The sequence below is a fragment of the Pongo pygmaeus genome, chromosome X (genome assembly GCF_028885625.2).
Source record: "Pongo pygmaeus isolate AG05252 chromosome X, NHGRI_mPonPyg2-v2.0_pri, whole genome shotgun sequence".
Classification (NCBI taxonomy): Eukaryota; Metazoa; Chordata; class Mammalia; order Primates; family Hominidae; genus Pongo; species Pongo pygmaeus.
This window is the reverse complement of record NC_072396.2, coordinates 1,213,573-1,233,893: the sequence shown is the minus strand read 5'-3', so window position 1 is coordinate 1,233,893 and position 20,321 is coordinate 1,213,573. Positions and strand designations below refer to the sequence as shown.

At 53.0% G+C, this 20,321-nt stretch overlaps 2 protein-coding genes across 6 annotated transcripts in view; one reads left to right on the top strand and one right to left on the bottom strand.

The window, feature by feature from the left end:
- The first annotated feature begins 1,703 nt into the window (after positions 1-1,703).
- The window catches only part of ASMTL (acetylserotonin O-methyltransferase like), a 51,697-nt gene continuing 33,079 nt past the window's right edge, over positions 1,704-20,321 (top strand). Inside the window, exons 1-4 of one of the 4 annotated variants that reach the window (XM_054470896.2) lie at positions 1,704-1,908; positions 13,504-13,635; positions 16,923-16,970; positions 19,886-19,950. In XM_054470896.2, coding sequence (XP_054326871.1) covers positions 1,816-1,908; positions 13,504-13,635; positions 16,923-16,970; positions 19,886-19,950 — 338 coding nt within the window. In that variant the 5' untranslated portion in view covers positions 1,704-1,815. Of the gene's footprint in view, positions 1,909-11,892; positions 13,082-13,503; positions 13,636-13,675; positions 13,797-16,922; positions 16,971-19,885; positions 19,951-20,321 lie in introns of those variants that run through there. The other 3 variants (XM_063660190.1, XM_054470897.2, XM_063660191.1) reach the window with 3 other exon arrangements.
- Positions 4,915-20,321, bottom strand: part of LOC134739004 (histidine-rich glycoprotein-like) — a 37,427-nt gene continuing 22,020 nt past the window's right edge. For both annotated transcript variants that reach the window (XM_063660192.1, XM_063660193.1), the window contains exon 4: positions 4,915-6,995. The gene's annotated coding sequence lies outside the window, so the exon portion shown is untranslated. The remainder of the gene's footprint in view (positions 6,996-20,321) is intronic.

Here is a 20,321-nt window from a genome sequence, read left to right as displayed (position 1 = left end):
CAAAAACTCACAATATTGAAAATCAGACATCACATGGTTTAGATGTTTTTTTCCTCTCTTTTATTTGAGTCTTCTGTAACTTCTCTGACTACAGTTTTTCGTTTTCTCCATAATGTGTTGGACACCCTCAGATGTCATTCCACAGTTAACAAAATTAACCGTAGGATTCCATTTTCTGTATCTACACATCACTGGCATAGGCTCTGGGTATATTATTATTTTTGACATTTTATTTTAAAATCTTTTGAGTCACAAAGGCTGGGGAAACAGTGCCGGAGTCTCCACGCCAAGCTGGGTTTATGTGGAGCAGGTGCGGCTGGACTCTGGAGTTTAAGAAAAATCCTCGCACAGCTCACGCGCGCCCCCTGCAGTCTGCGGCGCGCAAGGGACCCGCTGCCCTGGAGGTGGGGTCCATTTAGGGAGGGAAGGTACAGCCGAGACCACCAGGGCGCCCCCCACCTCACAGCGCCGGCTCTGGTCCCATCCCTGCGCCCCCCGCACTGCGCCCACAGGGGGTCCCCACGCCGCGCCCATCGCCACGCCCGCGCGGATCCCCAACGTCCACGCCCCTCCCACAAGGACCCCCACCTTCTCCACGCCCCTCCCACCAGGCCCGAGGGGACCCCCATCTCCCCGCCCTTCCCACCCGGCCCACGGGGACCCCCATATCCCTACCCCTCCCAGCATTCTCGCGGGGACCCTCATCTCCAAACCCCTCCCACCATCCCCGCGGGGATCCCCATCTCCACGCGCCTCCCAGCATCCCCGCGGGGACTTCCATCTCCACGCCCCTCCCACCAGGTCCGTGGACACGCCCATCTCCACGCCCCTCCCACCAGGCCCACGGGGACCCCCATCTCCACGCCACTCCCACCAGGCCCTCGGGAACCCCTCTCCCATCTCCACGCCCCTCCTACCAGGTCCGTGGACACCCCCATCTCCACGCTCCTCCCACCAGGCCCACGGGGACCCCCATCTCCACGCCACTCCCACCAGGCCCACGGGGACCCCCATCTCCACGCCACTCCCACCAGGCCCGCGGGGACCCCCATCTCCACGCCACTCCCACCGGTCCTGGAGGGATCTTCCCCATCTCCATGCCCCTCCCACCAGGCCCGTGGACACCCCCATCTCCACGCGACTCGCACCGGGTCCGCGGGGAACCCCCCATCTCTACCTTCCCCGACATGGCACCCACAAGACCCCCATCTCTGAGCCTGGCCCCCCCTTGTGCGAGTAAGAACACCCCCACCCCCACAGCTGCCCACAACCTCAGCCGCGGGAACTCCAGCATTTCCACTCCCAACGCCGCGCCTGCAAGGAACCCCAAGTATCCACGCAGCCTTTCCTCCCTGGGACCCCCCTGCTGCCTGCGCGATTGTAGGTCTTGGCGCCGCAGGCGGGGCGGGGCGGGGCGGGGCGAGGAGGGGCGGGGACGGGGCCCGGGAGGCGGAGCTGGGGGCGGTGCTTCATCAAGCGGCCGGGGCGGTGTCCGGGGGGAGGCGGGCGGGGGTGTGGCCTGGGCGTGGCCTCACGGGGAGCTCAATGGAGGCGTGACATGGGCGTGGCCTGGCGGAGAGGGCATTGGAGGTGTGGCCTGGGCGTGGCCTGACGGAGCAGTCAATGGAGGCGTGGCCTGGGCGCGGCCTCGCGGGGAGGCCAATGAAGGCGCGGACTGGGCGTGGCCTCGCGGAGACGGGCGGGGGCGTGGCCTCGCGGAGGCGGGACTCTGGCCGTAGTTTTCTGCAGCCGCGCTACGCGCACCGCGGGCTCCGGGCCAGCACCTGCGGACTCCCGGCTCCCGGCGTGGACGCCATGGTGCTGTGCCCGGTGATCGGGAAGCTGCTGCACAAGCGCGTGGTGCTGGCCAGCGCCTCCCCACGCCGTCAGGAGATCCTCAGCAACGCGGTGCGGCCTGGGCCTGGGCGGGGCAGGGGACCGGGGACGGAGGGGCTGAACCCAGGAGGGCCCAGCGACTCAGGAACCCTAGGGATAGGGATGGGACAGTGACCCGAGACCCTTAGGGATGGGGGAGGGTAGAGTGTCCCGGGACCTCCAGGGATAGGGTTGGGGAGAGTGACCCGGAACCTCTAGGGATGGGGGAGGGGAGAGTAACCCGGAACCCCCTAGGGATGGGGGTGGGGAGTGACCTGGGACCCCTTAGGGATGGGGGAGGGGAGCGTAACCTGGGACCCCTAGGAATGGGGAGGGTAGAGTGACCCAGGACCGCCAGGGGTGGAGACAGCAGAGTGACCCCGGAGCCCCATGGATGGGGATGGGGACAGTAACCCGGGACCCCCAGGCATGGGGAAGGGGAGAGTAACCCGGGACCTCCAGGCATGGGGATGGGGAGACTAACCTGGGACCCCCAGGGATGGGGAAGAGGAGAGTAACTTGGGACCCCTAGGAATGGGGAGGGCAAGTGACCCAGGACCCCCCTAGGGATGGCGGTGGGGAGAGTAACCCGGGACCCCTAGGAATGGGGAGGGCAAGTGACCCGGGACCCCCCTAGGGATGGCGGTGGGCAGAGTGACCCGGAACCCCTAGGCATGGGGAGGGTAGAGTAACCCAGGACCCCTAGGAATGGGGAGGGCAGAGTGACCCAGGACCCCCCTAGGGATGGGGGAGGGGAGAGTAAGCCGGGATCCCCCTAGGGATGGGGGTGGGGAGAGTAACCCGGGACCCAAAGGGATGGGGGAGGGGAGAGTGACTCGGAACCCCTAGGCATGGGGTTGGGGAGAGTGACCCAGAACCCCCTAGGGATGGGGGAGGGGAGAGTAACCCAAAACCCCTAGGGGTGAGGGAGGGGAGAGTAACCCGGAACCCCTAGGGATGAGGGAGAGAAGAGTAAGCCGGAAGCCCTAGGGATGAGGGAGGGGAGGGTAACCCGAAACCCCTAGGCATGGGGTTGGGGAGAGTGACCCAGAACCCCCTAGGGTTGAAGGAGGGGAGAGTGACCCAGGACCCCCTGGGGATGAGGGAGGGGAGAGTAACCCGGGACCCCCCCAGGGATGGTGGAGGGAAGAGTAATGCAGGACCCCTAGGGATGAGGGAGGGGAGAGTAACCTGGAACCCCTAGGGATGAGGGTGGGGAGAGTAACCAAAAACCCCTAGGCATGGGGTTGGGGAGAGTCACCCGGTACCCCCTAGGGTTGAAGGAGGGGAGAGTGACCCACGACCCCCTAGGGATGGGGTTGGGGAGAGTGACCTAGAACCCCTAGGCATGGGGTTGGGGAGAGTGACCCGGGACCCCCTAGGGATGGGGAGGGAGGAGTGACCCAGGACCCCCTAGGGATGGGGTAGGGGAGAGTGACCCAGGATGCCCTAGTGATGGGGGAGGGGAGAGTGATCCAGGACCTCCTGGGGATGGGGGAGGGGAGAGTAACCCAAGACCCCTAGGAATGGGGGAGGGGAGAGTAACTCGGGACCCCCTAGGGATGGGGGAGGGGAGTGACCTGGGACCCCTAGGGATTGGGGAGGTGAGTGACTCAGGACTTCTAGGGATGGAGTGGGCCCTGTGACTGAAGGTTGGACTTTGTAGCTGGGGTATGGGAAGTGTTTCCTGGTGCCCCCATGAGGATCTTATTGCGGGTGGCAGGACGCCTAGGCAGTGGGTGTCTGCCTCTCTCTGGAGCCCTAATCACATGGAGGAGAGGGTCTAGTGATGAAGGGATAGTTACCCGTGATGGGGGGTAGTTACTGGTGACAGGGGGATAGTTATAGGTGATGTGGGATAGTTACTGGTAATGGGAGATAGTTACTGGTGATGGGGGGATAGTTACTGGTGATGGGGGGATAGTTACTGGTGATGGGGGATAGTTACTGGTGATGGGGGATAGTTACTGGTGATGGGAGATAGTTACTGGTGATGGGGGTTAGTTACTGGTGATGAGGGATAGTTACTGGTGATGATGGGGCATAGTTACTGGTGATGGGGGTAGTTACTTGTGATGGGAGGATAGTTACTGGTGATGGGAGGTTAGTTACTGGTGATGGGAGGATAGTCACTGGTGATGGGGGTTAGTTACTGGTGATGGTGGGATAGTTACTGGGTTTGATGATGGAGCATAGTTACTGGTGATGGGGGTAGTTAGTGGTGATGGGGGTAGTTACTGGTGATGTGGGGTAGTTAGTGGTGATGGGAGGATAGTTACTGTTGATGGGAGATAGTGTTGATGAGAGGATACTTACTGGTGATGGGGGGATAGTTACTGGTGATGATGGGGCATAGTTACTGGTGATGATGGGGCATAGTTACTGGTGATGGGGATAGTTACTGGTGATGGGGGTAGTTACTGGTGATGGGGGGTAGTTACTGGTGATGAGGTGGCATAGTTACTGGTGATGCAGGTAGTTACTGGTGATGGGGGTAGTTACTGGTGATGGGGGATAGTTACTGGTGATGGGGGTAGTTACTGGTGATGGGGATTAGTTACTGGTGATGGGGGGTAGTTACTGGTGATGAGGGGGCATAGTTACTGGTGATGCGGGTAGTTACTGGTGATGGGGGTAGTTACTGGTGATGGCAGAAAAGTTACTGGTGATGGTAGGGTAGTTACTGGTTGCCTGTGGATAGTGCAGTGAGGCAGGAGTGTATTCTTAGGGACTAAGGACTGGAGGTCTGGTACCCTGGGAGGGGGGACACCACGTGCCTGGTCCTAGTGATGGGGATGAGAGTGGTTGGGGTGCCTTACAGAAGGCATGGGTCTCCATGATTGGGGGGTGACGGGGCATAGGGCAGGGGTCTATGTGATCTGGGGTTGAGATCTGCAGGGCAGGTCCAGGGCTTGGCGACTGGTGCCCTGAAGACCAGGATGGGTGTCAGGGCTAGGATCTGGGGGCACCTTCAAGAGGTGAGGAGGGCTGAGGAGGGTATAAGAGTTGAAGAAAGACGAAAGAAGGAAAGCAGCTTCACAGTCAAAGATGGGTTTATTTTGGAGAACAAGCCTGAGTGGGGCTTCTGGCTGAGTTAGGTCAGGAGTGTTCTCTCTTACGGACTACGGGTATTTAAGGGTTCAGGAAGAGGAATCTTATCGCAGGCTCGGAATGTTTCTGTGTGAGGCAAAGTTGACTGAGGGGTTGGAATGTCTCTGGTCTGAGGGGAGGTTATCTTGGGCTTGGGATGTTTCTGGTCAGAGGCAGTTTATTTCAGGGTTTGACTGTTTCTGGTCATGCTGACATTAGTCATTAGGCTGATGTTTTGGGGCTGGTTTTAGGCAGTTTTTAATCAAGGGAACTTAAAATGGCAGTGCTTGTCGAAGATGGCGGTGTCTGTCCAAGATGCTGATGTGTGTCCAAGATGGTGATGCTTATCCAAGATGGTGGTGTGTGTCCAAAATGGGGGTGCTTATCCAAGATGGCGGTGTGTGTCCAAGATGGTGTGTGTCCAACATGGTGATGCTTATCCAAGATGGCGGTGTGTGTCCAAGATGGTGTGTGTCCAAGATGGTGGTGCTTATCCAAGATGGTGGTGTGTGTCCAAGATGGCGGCGCTTGTCCAAGATGGCGTTATGGGTCCAAGATGGCGGTGTGTGTCCAAGATGGTGGTGCTTATCCAAGATGGTGGCGTGTGTCCAAGATGGTGTGTGTCCAAGATGGTGTGTGTCCAACATGGTCGTGCTTATCCAAGACGGCGGTGTGTGTCCAAGATGGTGGCGCTTGTCCAAGATGGCGTTATGGGTCCAAGATGGTGGTGTGTGTCCAAGATGGCGTTATGGGTCCAAGATGGTGGTGTGTGTCCAAGATGGCAGTGTGTGTCCAAGATGGCAGTGCGTATCCAAGATGGTGGTGTGTGTCCAAGATGCTGTGTGTCCAAGATGGTGATGCTTATCCAAGATGGTGGTGTGTGTCCAAAATGGGGGTGCTTATCCAAGATGGCGGTGTGTGTCCAAGATGGTGTGTGTCCAACATGGTGATGCTTATCCAAGATGGCGGTGTGTGTCCAAGATGGTGTGTGTCCAAGATGGTGGTGCTTATCCAAGATGGTGGTGTGTGTCCAAGATGGCGGCGCTTGTCCAAGATGGCGTTATGGGTCCAAGATGGCGGTGTGTGTCCAAGATGGTGGTGCTTATCCAAGATGGTGGCGTGTGTCCAAGATGGTGTGTGTCCAAGATGGTGTGTGTCCAACATGGTCGTGCTTATCCAAGACGGCGGTGTGTGTCCAAGATGGTGGCGCTTGTCCAAGATGGCGTTATGGGTCCAAGATGGTGGTGTGTGTCCAAGATGGCGTTATGGGTCCAAGATGGTGGTGTGTGTCCAAGATGGCAGTGTGTGTCCAAGATGGCAGTGCGTATCCAAGATGGTGGTGTGTGTCCAAGATGCTGTGTGTCCAAGATGGTGATGCTTATCCAAGATGGTGGTGTGTGTCCAAGATGGTGTGTGTCCCAGATGGTGGTGCTTATCCAAGATGGCGGTGTGTGTCCAAGATGGCAGTGCGTATCCAAGATGGTGGTGTGTGTCCAAGATGCTGTGTGTCCAAGATGCTGTGTGTCCAAGATGGTGGTGCTTATCCAAGATGGCGTTGTGTGTCCAAGATGGTGGTGCTTATCCAAGATGGCGGTATGTGTCCAAGATGGCGGTGTGTGTCCAAGATGGCAGTGCGTATCCAAGATGGTGGTGTGTGTCCAAGATGCTGTGTGTCCAAGATGCTGTGTGTCCAAGATGGTGGTGCTTATCCAAGATGGCGTTGTGTGTCCAAGATGGTGGTGCTTATCCAAGATGGCGGTATGTGTCCAAGATGGCGGTGTGTGTCCAAGATGGTGTGTGTCCAAGATGGCGTTATGGGTCCAAGATGGCGGTGTGTGTCCAAGATGGCAATGCTCCTGTTCTGTGAATCCAGACCCTCTAGTAATAAAGGGACGAGGGGTGGTATGTTCTTTCCGGCCACTTCCTGCTGCGGGAGGTCGTCATTACGGGTCACCAAACGCAGCCCTGGAGGGGAAGAGGTTGATTTGTTCCTGGTAGCACTCTTTGTTTTGGGGCCTTCCAAGCAGCACCTGTTGAAACATCTAGCTTTTAGTTCATAGGGCTTTCAGAAAGCAGAACTTGGGTTTCAGGAGTTTTCAGTTAGGAAAAATTGGAGAAAAAGAAAAAGGAAAAGAATGCAAAACATTATCTTGGAGACTTGTAGCCAGAAAAATTAGAATTTAATTCAAACTGTAGAAAAGAATAAAAACTGAAAACCATTAGGCAAAACTAGAATTTCACGACGGGTAACTATAGTTTTTCAAACACGATTTTTCTTTTTCCAGTTTTCCCACTTTTATTAAAAGACAAATTATGGGCTGGGTGTGGTGGCTCACGCCTGTCATCCCAGCACTTTGGGAGGCCGAGGTGGGCGGATCACGAGGTCAGGAGATCGAGACCATCCTGGCTAACATGGTGAAACCCCGTCTCTACTAAAAATACAAAAAATTAGCCGGGCATGGTTGCGGGTTTCTGCAGTACCAGCTACTCAGGAGGCTGAGGCAGGAGAATGGCATGAACGCAGGAGGTGGAGCTTGCAGTGAGCTAAGATTGAGCCACTTCACTCCACCCTGGATGACAGAGCGAGACTCTGTCTCAAAAAGAAAAAAAAAAGACAAATTATGGTAGGACTGGTTTGCTTTATTATACTTGGCCTAATTATATGTATACAGTGCAGCAAGAATAATTATTATTTTTACTTTTATTTATTTACTTATTTATTTTGAGACGGAGTCTCCCTCTGTCACCCAGGTTGGAGTGCAGTGGCGCGATCTCAGCTCACTGCAGACTCTGCCCTGCCGGGTTCAAGTGATTCTCCTGCCTCAGCCTCCTGAGTAGCTGGGACTACAGGCACCTGCCATCACGCCCGGCTAATTTTTTGTATTTTTAGTAGAGATGGGGTTTCACCGTGTTAGCCAGGATGGTCTCGATCTCCTGACCTGGTGATCCGCCTGCCTCGACCTCTGAAAATGCTGGGATTACTGGCGTGAGCCACCGTGCCCAGCCAAGAATAATTATTTTTTACGTAGGCCTTTTAAATTGGCTTTGATGGTGTAGCAGGATGAGCTGCAGACAAAACTCCTCAGACACCGGATTAAAGAAGGAAGAGGTTTTTATTCGGTGGGGAGCATCGGCAGACTCGCGTCTTAAGAGCCGAGCTCCCCGAAAAAGAAATTCCTAGTCCTTTTAGGGGCTTACAACTCTAAGGGGTCCACGTGAAAGGGTCGTGATACATCAAGTAAACGTGAGGAACGTGACTGGGGGCTACATGCATCAGCTGACAGAACAAAAAGTTTTACAGTGCTTTCTCATACAATGTCTGGAATTTACAGATAACACCAGTAGTTTCGGTCAGGGGTTAATATTATTATTATTTTAACCACCAGGGCTGGGTGGTGGCGCCAAGGTCGTCTGGCTATTTATCTTCCTTCTGTTTCTTTTCCAGCTTTTTCTTTCTCCCTTTTGTCCTGTCTTATAAACTAGGGAAAAGGGGAGGATGGGGAGGAGCTGGGAAGGGTAACAGGAGAAGTAGTGGTCTCATTTCATAAAACCAGGCACGTGAGTCCCTGGTCCCTGGTAAGACAAGGAATCTCAGATGGGACCTTTTTAAAGCTGAGTCCAGTCAGGGGTTTGTACCATTAAATACCTATGAGTTGGGCAAATTCCTTTCCTCTTGAGGTTCCAACATAACTTGGGGTTCTGGGCCTGTCAGAAACTAACATTCTTTTCTTAGCACAGGTTGGAAACCCTGTACAGAGACTGCGTACACAAAATAGAAGGCCAGTTTTCCAAGGCCTTTCTTGGCTCCATAAGTCAAGTTTGATTCCTTAAAGGAAAGCACAGCATTCCAGTCAAAGCTTTGCTAAAATAACCAGTTTTTCCAATTGTGTCCTCTTAGTAAAGAAAACAGATTTTTATTGCACTTATGCAAATATTTATGTTGCCATAAATTAAGAAGACTTAAGGCCGGCCACGGTGGCTCACGCCTGTCATCCCAGCACTTTGGGAGGCCGAGGCGGGCGGATCACGAGGCCAGGAGATGGAGACCAGCCTGGCTAACACGGTGAAACCCCATCTCTACTAAAAATACAAAAAATTAGCCGGGCGTGGTGGCAGGTGCCTGTAGTCCCAGCTCCTCGGGAGGCTGAGGCAGGAGAATGGCGTGAACCCGGGAGGCGGAGGTTGCAGTGAGCTGGGATCGCGCCATTGCACTCCAGCCTGGGCGACAGAGCGAGACTCCATCTCAAAATAAAAAAATGTCATGAGATGTAGGGACCAGCCCCACAGGGTCGGTGGGTCTCTCCCCATGTGCAGAGACAAGAGAGTGTAGAAATAAAGACACAAGACAAAGAGATAAAAGAAAAGACCGTGGGGGACCACCAAGATGCAGAGACCAGTAGTGGCCCCGAATGCCAGGCTATGCTGATATTTATTGGATACAAGAGAAAGGGGCAAGATAAGGAGAGTGAGCCATCTCCAATCATAGGTAAGGTCACGTGGGTCACATGTCCACTGGACAGGGGGCCCTTCCCTTTCTGGCAGCCGAGGCAGAGAGAGAGAGGAGAGACAGACAGCTTACGCCATTATTTCTGCTTATCAGAGACTTTTAGTACTTTCACTAATTTGCTACTGCTATCTAAAAGGCAGAGACAAGTGTACAGGATGGGACATGAAGGCAGACTAGGAGCGTGACCACTGAAGCACAGCATCACAGGGAGAGGGTTAGGCCTCCGGATAACTGCACAAGAGGTGGAGGAGCACAGTCTTCTCTAAACTCCCTCAGGGAAAGGGAGACTCCCTTTCCTGGTCTGCTAAGTAGCGGGTGTTTTTCCTTGACACTGAAGCTACTGCTAGACCACGGTCTGCCTAGCAATGGGCGTCTTCCCAGATGCTGGCGTTACCGCTAGACCAAGGAGCCCTCTGGTGACCCTGTCCAGGCATAACAGAAGGCTCGCACTCTTGTCTTCTGGTCACTTCTGGTCACTTCTCACTATGTCCCCTCAGCTCCTATCTCTGTATGGCCTGGTTTTTCCTAGGCTATGATGATAGAGCGAGGATTATTATAATATTGGAATAAAGAGTAATTGCTACCAACTAATGATTAATGATATTCATATATAATCATATCTAAGATCTATATCTGGTGTAACTATTCTTGTTGTATATTTTATTATACCGGAACAGCTCGTGTCCTCGGTCTCTTGCCTCGGCACCTGGGTGGCTTTTGCTGCCCACGATGAGAGGTACAACTCAACACAGGGAGGGTAGAAGATAGGCTGAGTATAGGGAACCTCTTGCCATTTCCTAGTGATAAAGTTGTCAAGGTCCCTGAGAATTAATAAAAAATTCAACACTCTGGCTTTAGGCTCCTCTGTAAGCCAAGTTGGGCCAGGTTGGGAAGGAGACATCCCAGAGGCGAGGACGCAGGAATGTCAGGTTGTTTGGCACCCACGTGGGCTGGTAAAAGGGAGCCGAGAGTGTCTGTTTGTGTTTTAGGCAACCCCAGACAAAAGACAGAGACCCAGAATCCTCTTTATAAGGAGGACGGTCAACCTGAGAAGATACTGGGCATCCCTCAAGATTGCTTCTAGCTTAGTCCTGCTGGTCCTCCGAGGACCAGGATGGCCGACCTGACTTTTCCTGGGTACCGAAAAGTCAGAGGAGGGCAGATCTTACCAGCCGGCTGGATTCGTGTCTGATGTTGGATGTTCCTGTTGGAATTGGCAAAGGGGCTCCCAAACTGGAGCCGTGCAAGGAACACAGAGAGAGAGAGAGAAAAGGGAAGAAGAAGGAGGAAGAGAAAGACGAAGCAAGGGTTAGGGAGCAAAATACATGTTGCAGGTGATCGGAGGTGGATTTCAGAGACCTGAGGGTTTTGAGAACCCACCAGGGAGTAGCTGCAGCTTGAGCCTCCAAGTGCCCTTTACATGAGTTGTCTTCCTCACACAAATTACTCAGAAAGTGAATGGAGAGAAAGGATGGGAGGGGTGGCCAGAGACCCTCAGGATCCAGGAGTTAGCCCAGGATGAGCTGCTGCTGCCCACAGCTTCCTGGGTTGCAAGAGAGCCTCTGTCCGCAACACCTGTCCCGGGTTTCGGCACCAAATGTAAGAGTTAAAGAAGGAGGAAAGAAATACAGAAAGTGAGGCCGGGCGTGGAGGCTCACGCCTGTCATCCCAGCACTTTGGGAGACCAAGGCGGGCAGATCACCTGAGGTCAGGAGTTCGAGACCAGCCTGACCAACATGGTGAAACTCCGTCTCTAGTAAAAATACAAAAATTAGCCGGGCGTGGTGGCACACGCCTGCAATGCCAGCTACTTGGGAGACTGAGGCAGGAGAATCACTTGATCCTGGGAGACGGAGCTTGCAGCGAACCGAGATGGTGCCACTGTCCCTCCAGCCTGGGCGACAGAGCAAGACTCCGTTTCAAAAAAAAAAAAAAAAAATACAAAAAGTGGCTCAACAAAGGGTTTTGGAAAAGGGGGCTTCTCGCAGGCTCAGAATGTTTCTGTGTGAGGGAAAATTGATTGTGGGGTTGGAATGTCTCTGGTCAGAGGGGAGCTTTCTGGTCACAGAGGGTTTATCCCAAGGCTGGAATGTTTCTGGTCATGCTGACATTAGCCATTAGGCTGATGTTTGGGGGCGGATTTAGGCAGTTTTTAATCAAGGGAACTTAAAATGGAGGTGTGTGTCCAAGATGGCGGTCTCTGTCCAAGACGGGGGTGTCTGTGCAAGACGGGGGTGTGTGTCCAAGATGGGGGTGTCTGTCCAAGACGGGGGTGTCTGTCCAAGACGGGGGTGTGTGTCCAAGACGGCGGTGTGTGTCCACGACGGCGGTGTCTGTCCACGACGGGGGTGTCTGTCCAAGACGGGGGTGTCTGTCCAAGACGGGGGTGTGTGTCCAAGACGGCGGTGTGTGTCCACGATGTAGGTGTCTGTCCAAGATGGTGGCGTGTGTCCACGATGGCGGCGTGTGTCCACGATGGTGGCGTGTGTCCCAGATGGCGGTGTGTGTCCACGATGGTGGTGTGTGTCCACGATGGTGGCGTGTGTCCCAGATGGCGGTGTGTGTCCACGATGGTGGTGTGTGTCCACGATGGCGGCGTGTGTCCCAGATGGCGGTGTGTGTCCACGATGGTGGTGTGTGTCCACGATGGTGGTGTGTGTCCCAGATGGTGGTGTGTGTCCACGATGGTGGTGTGTGTCCCAGATGGTGGTGTGTGTCCACGATGGTGGTGTGTGTCCACGATGGTGGTGTGTGTCCCAGATGGTGGTGTGTGTCCACGATGGTGGTGTGTGTCCACGATGGTGGTGTGTGTCCCAGATGGCGGTGTGTGTCCACGATGGTGGCGTGTGTCCACGATGGCGGCGTGTGTCCACGATGGTGGCGTGTGTCCACGATGGTGGTGTGTGTCCCAGATGGTGGTGTGTGTCCCAGATGGTGGTGTGTGTCCACGATGGTGGTGTGTGTCCAAGATGGCGGTGTGTGTCCACGATGGTGGTGTGTGTCCCAGATGGTGGTGTGTGTCCACGATGGCGGTGTGTGTCCCAGATGGCGGTGTGTGTCCCAGATGGTGGTGTGTGTCCACGATGGTGGTGTGTGTCCACGATGGCGGTGTGTGTCCACGATGACGATGCTTCTCCTCTGTCAGAGGGGAGATGGGGAGTTCCCTGGGCCCTGGCAGGCTGTGGCAGCCAGGGACACCCCCACTGGGGGCATTTACCACCATCATTCCTGACCCCACAGTCTCTGCGGGGGTCACTACCTCTAGGCCAGGCCTCCCCAGGGACGCTGTTGTCTCTTCCTGGGTACCAGGGATTGACTTAGCGCCATCATTGCCTCCCTTCCCACAGTCATCGTTGCTGGCATTTTTCCTGAACTTCCTGTGGGCAGGATGGTTTTTGGACTCTGCCCCAACCTTCAGGGCTCTGGGAACCCTCTCACACTGTTGGCTCCTGGGTTCAGGGCCCAAGTCAATACCTCCCTGCTGGCCTCTTTGTTCCTGACTTCTTCCTTTGCCAGTCTCTTCCCTCGAGGGCCAAGAAGGCCCCTGGTCAGTCCCCGAAGGCCCCTGGTCAGTGCCCGGCCCCCCAGCCACACTTACAGAAAGCCCTGGTAAGTTCCCAGCTCCCCAGCCACACTTAGGGGAAGCCCTGGTGAGTTCCCGGCCCCCCAGCCACACTTGGGGAAAGCCCTGGTCAGTGCCCGGCCCCCCAGCCACACTTAGGGAAAGCCCTGGTCAGTGCCCGGCCCCCCAGCCACACTGAGGGGAAAGCCCTGGTCAGTGCCCGGCCCCCCAGCCACACTTGGGGAAAGCCCTGGTCAGTGCCCGGCCCCCCAGCCACACTTGGGGAAAGCCCTGGTCAGTGCCCAGCTCCCCAGCCACACCTGGGGAAAGCTTGGCAGATGGATGAGCTCACCCGGGAGAGGGCTGGGGAGTGTAGCAAACGCCACGTGTGTCCTGCAGATCTTGCGTGTCCCATTCACTTTTCTTAGGGTCTTTCATGGACCCTCCTGACCCCTTTCTCCTGTTGCAGGGTCTCAGGTTTGAGGTGGTCCCCTCCAAGTTTAAAGAGAAGCTGGACAAAGCGTCCTTCGCCACTCCATATGGGTACGCCATGGAGACCGCCAAGCAGAAGGCCCTGGAGGTGGCCAACCGGATGCACCAGGCAAGGGGCCCCTGCCCTTCAGCCCTCATGAAAATTCCTTTGCTATGATGAGGGGATTTGCAGGTGTTAAATATACGTGATACAAATAAACGTCATTCAGAAGATGCGATGGGTGCCACAGCTTAGCTCTTACTGTGTTATAATCTAATGCACTATTGCAGGTAACCTAATACTATCATTTATGATATAGAGTTAATGTAGCTTATCTGTTACTGTGTTATAATATTCTCTTGCAATTGATAGCATAGTATCATTTATGATATCGAATTAATGTAGCTTATCTATTACTATGTGTTATAATATTCTCTTGCAATTGATATCATAGTATCATTTATGATATAGAATTTTAATGTAGCTTATCTATTACTATGCGTTATAGTATTCTCTTGCAACTGATAGCATAGTATCATTTATGATGTCGAATTAACAGAGCTTATCTATTACTATGTATTATAATCTCTTGTGGGCGGGCGCGGTGGCTCATACCTATAATCCTAGCGCTTGGGGAGGCCGAGGCGGGTGGATCACCTGAGGTCAGGAATTCGAGACCAGCCTGACCAACAGGGTGAAACCCCGTCTCTACTAAACATACAAAAATTAGCTGGGCGTGGTGGTGCATGCCTGTAATCCCAGCTACTCAGGAGGCTGAGGCAGGAGAATTGCGTGAACCCGGGAGACAGAAGTTGCAGTGAGCCGAGATCGCGCCACTGCACTCCAACTTAGGCGACAGAGCAAGACTTCGTCTCCAAAAAATAAAAAATTAAAACAAAAATTATCTTGCAATTAATATAATAGTCTCGATGATGATACACAATTAATGTAGCTTATCTATTACTATGTGTTATAATATTCTTTTGCAATTAATATAATAGTATCATTTATGGTATACAATTAATGTACTGTATTACTATGTGTTGTAATATTCTACAATTAATATAATAGTATTATTTATGATATAGAATTATGTAGCTTATTACTGTGCCACTAAGTAATATCGGATTGCAATTAATATAACGTCATTTATAATATAGAATTATGTAGTTTATCTGTTGCTATATGCTACAATGCAATATACAATTATAATTAATATGCTACTATCATTTAAGATTTAAGATTCATGTAGCTTATCTGTTACTATGTTTGAATACAATATTGCAATTAATATAGTAATATCAGTTACGATATAGAATTAACATCTATTACTATGTGTTGTGATACATAGAATTAATATCTGATACTGTGTGATACTATGTAATATACTATGACAATTAATATAATTGTATCATAATGTAGAATTATGTCATTTATCATTACGATATGCTCCTATGTAATACACTATTATTTTAGTAGAGATGGGGCTTCATCATGTTGGCCAGGCTGGTCTCCAACTCCTGACCTCAGGTGATCCACCCGCCTCGGCCTCCCAAAGTGTTGGGATGACAGGTGTCAGCCTCCACGCCCCACTGTAATACACTATTATAATTAATACACTACTGTTATTTAGGATATAGAATTAATGTAGCTTATCAATTACTCTATGTTATATGAGTCTAACATAACATCAGTCACAATATATAAAATTCACATAGCTATTACTGTGTGTTGTAACGTGCTCTTACAATGAATATAATACTATCATTTAGGATATAGAGTTAATGTAGCCTCCCTGTTGCTCTGTGTTAGCAGGCAATACACCATTGCCGTTAATGTAAGAAATACATTAGAAGGCCGGGCGCGGTGGCTCACGCCTGTCATCCCAGCACTTTGGGAGGCTGAGGCGGGCGGATCACAAGGTCAGGAGTTCAAGATCATCCTGGCTCACACGGTGAAACCCCATCTCTACTAAAAACACACACAAAAAAAATTGGCTGGGCGTGGTGGCGGGCGCCTGTAGTCCCAGCTACTCCAGAGGCTGAGGCAGGAGAATGGCGTGAACCCGGGAGGCGGAGCTTGCAGTGAGCTGAGATTGCGCCACTGCACTCCAGCCTGGGTGACAGAGTGAGACTCCGTCTCAAAAAGAAAGAAAGAAAGAAATACATTAGAGGTAAGGCTGTTGTGAGTAGTGCTATGAAGACAACAGTATTGATTGTGGGTTTTGGCAGTGCAGAGCTTAGGGAGACCAGTGCTGGGATGAGCTGAGGTCAAAGCTGCACGCAGATGTCCTGTGACTGCCTGTTCTGTTGCTCTGAGACTGAATTTTCTTTTCTTTTTTTTTTTTTTTTTTTTGAGATGGAGTCTCGCTCTGTCACCCAGGCTGGAGTACAGTGGCATGATCTCGGCTCACTGCAACCTCCACCTCCCAGGTTCAAGGAATTCTCCTGCCTCAGCCTCCCGAGTAGCTGGGACTGCAGGCACCTGCCGCCATGCCCGGATAATTTTTTACTTTTTTAGTAGAGACCGGGTTTCACCATCTTGGCCAGGCTGGTCTCGAACTCCTGACCTTGTGATCCACCCGCCTCGGCCTCCCAAAGTGCTGGGATGACAGGCGTGAGCCACCGCGCCCGGCCTCTGAGGCTGAATTTTCAACCTGGATTGTTTTATCGTCCTAAGTACCTTTTTCTTTTTCTTTCCTTTTTTTTTTTTTCTTTTTTTTTGGAGACTGAGTCTCACTCTGTCACCCACGCTGGAGTGCAGGGGTGCAACCTTGGCTCACTGCAACCTCCGCCTCCCGGGTTCAAGCGATTCTGCTGCCTCAGCCTCCTGAGTAGCTGAGATTACAGGTGCCCGACTGATATTTTGTGTTTTTAGTAGAGACAGGGTTTCACCATGTTGGCCAGGCTGGTCTCGAACTCCTGAGCTCAGGTGATCTGCCCGCCTCAGCCTCCCAGAGTGCTGGGATGACAGATGTGAGCCACTGCGCCCAGCCCTAAGTACCTTTTTCTGAAATTACATCGAACGGATCAAAAACCTTTTGGCCTTAATTCTGGGTAACTCAGGGAGGTTTGGGACCCCTGAATCAAACCTTACCTGCCCGTCTGGAAGAACAAAAGCTTACGGAACAGGCATTGCTTTTCCCATAGTGCCCGTGAGATGCTCCGTGAGTGCCTGACCCCTGATCACACAGCCCCCGTGGGCCCTGGCCTCACCCACGTTCCAGCCCCTGCAGGGCGACCACCTGGGGGACCCACTCCTGTCCTTGTTCATCACCTTGAGCACCCCCAGCCTTAACTTCCAAAGTCGGCCTGGCTTTGCCCCCGCGGTGCTGTTTCACGCCCGCACCAACGGGAAAACTTCCCTGTGAGACCCACAGCATGTCACCGCTAAACCGGAATCTGGCTTTCTTGCAGAAAGACCTGCGGACCCCCGATGTGGTCATTGGAGCGGACACGATCGTGGTGAGTGCGGCCAGGGTCCCTCCCTTCTCATGTCCCATTTGGTTTTCATGTGCTTGGTGATTCTGCCTGTTTCGGAGGTTCTGGATTCCCCTGAAGACAGCAGCGCACTCGCTTCCAGAAACTCCCATCACAATCTACCAGCAGATGAGGGGCCTAAAGGCACAGGAAGGGGCCAGGCACCGTGGCTCAGCCCTGTCATCCCAGCATTTTGGGAGGCTGAGGTGGGCAGAGATCACCTTAGGTCATGAGTTCAAGATCAGCCTGACCAACATGGTAAAACCCCATGTCTACTAAAAATACAAAAATTAGCCAGACGTGGTGGCTAATTGATAGTATCATAAATGATACTATGCTATCAATTGCAAGAGAATATTATAACACATAGCAACAGATAAGCTACATTAATTCTATATCATAAATGATACAGAATATACAGACTGTACCTGTGATCCCAGGTACTCAGGAGGCTGAGGAAGGGGAATCGCTTGAACCCAGGAGGCGGAGGTTGCAGTGAGCCGAGATCACACCACTGCGCTCCAGCCTGTGTGACAAGAGCGAGACTCCACCTCAAAAGACACAGGAAGGTACACAGTTCTGGAGGCCAGCAGCCACAAATCGCGGTGTCTGTAGGCTCTGTTCCTTCCAGAGGTACTGAGGAGAAGTTGGTGTTGGTCTCTCTCCAACTCCTGGAGGCTGTTGGCAACCCATTGTTTCCTTTGGCTGAGGGCCCCGTGGTTCCTATCTGTGCCTCCATCTCCACGTGGCCTTCTCCCCTCTGGGTGTTTGTGTCCAAATTTCCCTCTTCTTTTTTTTTGAGACAGAGTCTCACTGTGTTGCCCAGGATGGATTACAGTGGTGCGATCTCGGCTCACCGTGACCTCTGCCTCCCGGGTTCAAGTGATTCTCCTGCCTCCCGAGTAGCTGGGATTACAGGTGCCCGCCACCACACCCGGCTAATTTTTGTATTTTTAGTAGAGACAGGGTTTCACCATGTTGGACAGGATGGTCTCGCACTGTTGACCTCGTGATCCACCTGCCTTGGCCTCCCAAAGTGCTAGGATTACAGGCGTGAGCCACCATGCCCGGCCCATGTCTTTTCTTTATAAGCCACCCAGTCTATGGTATTCTGTGATAGCAGCCTGAGATGGACTAAGACACCTCATAAGAAGAGGAGATGAGGACACAGACACACAGAGGGACGACCCTGTGAGGACACAGGGAGAAGACGGCATCTCCAAGCCCGAGAGAGAGGCCTCAGGAGGAACCAGCCCTGCCCACACCTTGATGTCAGACTTCCAGCCTCCAAGACTGTGGGAGAATCAATGTCTGTTGTTTCTAAGCCACCCAGTCTATGGTATTCTGTGATAGCAGCCTGAGATGGACTAAGACACCTCATAAGAAGAGGAGATGAGGACACAGATACAGAGGGATGACTCTGTGAGGACACAGGGAGAAGACGGCATCTCCAAGCTAAGGAGAGAGGGATCCAGCCCTGCCCACACCTGGATCTCAGACTTCCAGCCTGCAGGACTGTGGGAGAATCAATGTCTGTTGTTTCTAAGTCACCCAGTCTATGATATTCCGTGATGGCAGCCTGAAATGGACTGAGACAGCTCATAACAAGAGGAGATGAGGACACAGACACACACAGAGGGACGGTCACCTGAGGACAGAGAAAAGACGGCGTCTACAAGCCCGAGAGAGAGGCCTCAGGAGGAACCAGCCCTGCCCACACCTGGATCTCGCCCTTCCAGTCTCCACGACCGTGGGAGAATCAATTTCTGTAGTTTAAAAGCCACCTGGGTTGTAGGACTTTGCTATGGTGTCCCGGTCAGACTAATACATTTACTCTTGTATGTACGCAAAAGGATTCAAAACAGGTGTTCCACCAAAAACTTCTACATGAATGTTCACAGCAGCACTATTCACAACAGCTAAAAGGCAGAAACAGCTCAAGTGGCTGTCAGTGGATAAATGGGTAATTACAACATGGTCCATCCACACACAGTGGAATACTATGCAGCCAAGAACAGGAACCAGGCTGGCCGAGGCAGGTGGATCACGAGGTCAGGAGATCTAGACCATCCTGGCTAACACGGTGAAACCCCGTCTCTACTAAAAATACAAAAAGTGAGCTGGGCGTGGTGGCGGGCGCCTGTCGTCCCAGCTACTCGGGAGGCTGAGGCAGGAGAATGGCGTGAACCCAGGAGGCGGAGCTTGCAGTGAGCCGAGATCATGCCACTGCACTCCAGCCTGGGCGACAGAGAGAGACTCTGTCTCAAAAATAAATAAATAAATAAAAAATAACAAAAATTAGCCAGGCATGATGGTGGCAGGCACCTGTAATCCCAGCTACTAGGGAGGCTGAGGCAGGAGAATCGCTTGAACCCTGGAGACGGAGGTTGCAGTGAGCCGAGACTGCGCCACTGCACTCCATCCTGGGCAACAGAGTGAGACTCCATCTCAAAAAAAAAAAAGAAGAAGAAAAGAAAAGGAACGAGGCTATGAAACAGGCTGCAACATGGATGAATGTTGAGGACATCACGCTCAGTGACAGAAACCAGCCACGGAGGACCACACATTGCAGGATTCTGTTACTACACCATGTCCGCAACAGGCAAACGCACAGTGAAAGAAAGAGGATGGGCGGTTACCAGCATCTGGGGAGGGACACTAGGGAGGGACAGCTGCGTGGGGACAGGGTCTCCTTCTGTAGTGAAGAGAACATTCTGGAACCAGGCAGGTGGTGGTGGTACAACATGGTAACTCCAGTTAGTTGTTTGAAATGGTGACTCTCAGGACGTGTCAACTTCATTTCCATAAAACAAGTGACTTCTGCGAATGGGACCGTGGGGCTTGCACAGGCCTGACTTAGGTGGTGGGAACCAACTCCCTCCGTTCCCTTCCTCTCGCAGACGGTCGGGGGGCTGATTCTGGAGAAGCCGGTGGACAAGCAGGACGCATACAGGATGCTGTCCCGGTAAGCACCGTGTTGGCCTCAGAGCTGTCTTGGGTTCTGAACCACAGAGTAGCTGTGATATCTGGCCGGGTATCCTGGGGAGCAGGGTGGATCTGTCTCAGCTCTGCCGTCTGAGCTGTGCGGTCTGTGCTCGTCTGTCTGAGCTGTGCTGTCTGACCTCTGCTGTCTGATCTGTGCTGTCTGAGCTGTGCTGCGTGAGCTGTGCTGCGTGAGCTGTTCTGACTGAGCTGTGCTGCCTGAGCTGTGCTGCCTGAGCTGTGCTGTGTGAGCTGTGCTGCGTGAGCTGTGCTGTGTGAGCTCTGCTGTGTGAGCTGTGCTGCGTGAGCTGCGCTGTCTGAGCTGTGCTGTCTGACCTCTGCTGTCTGATCTGT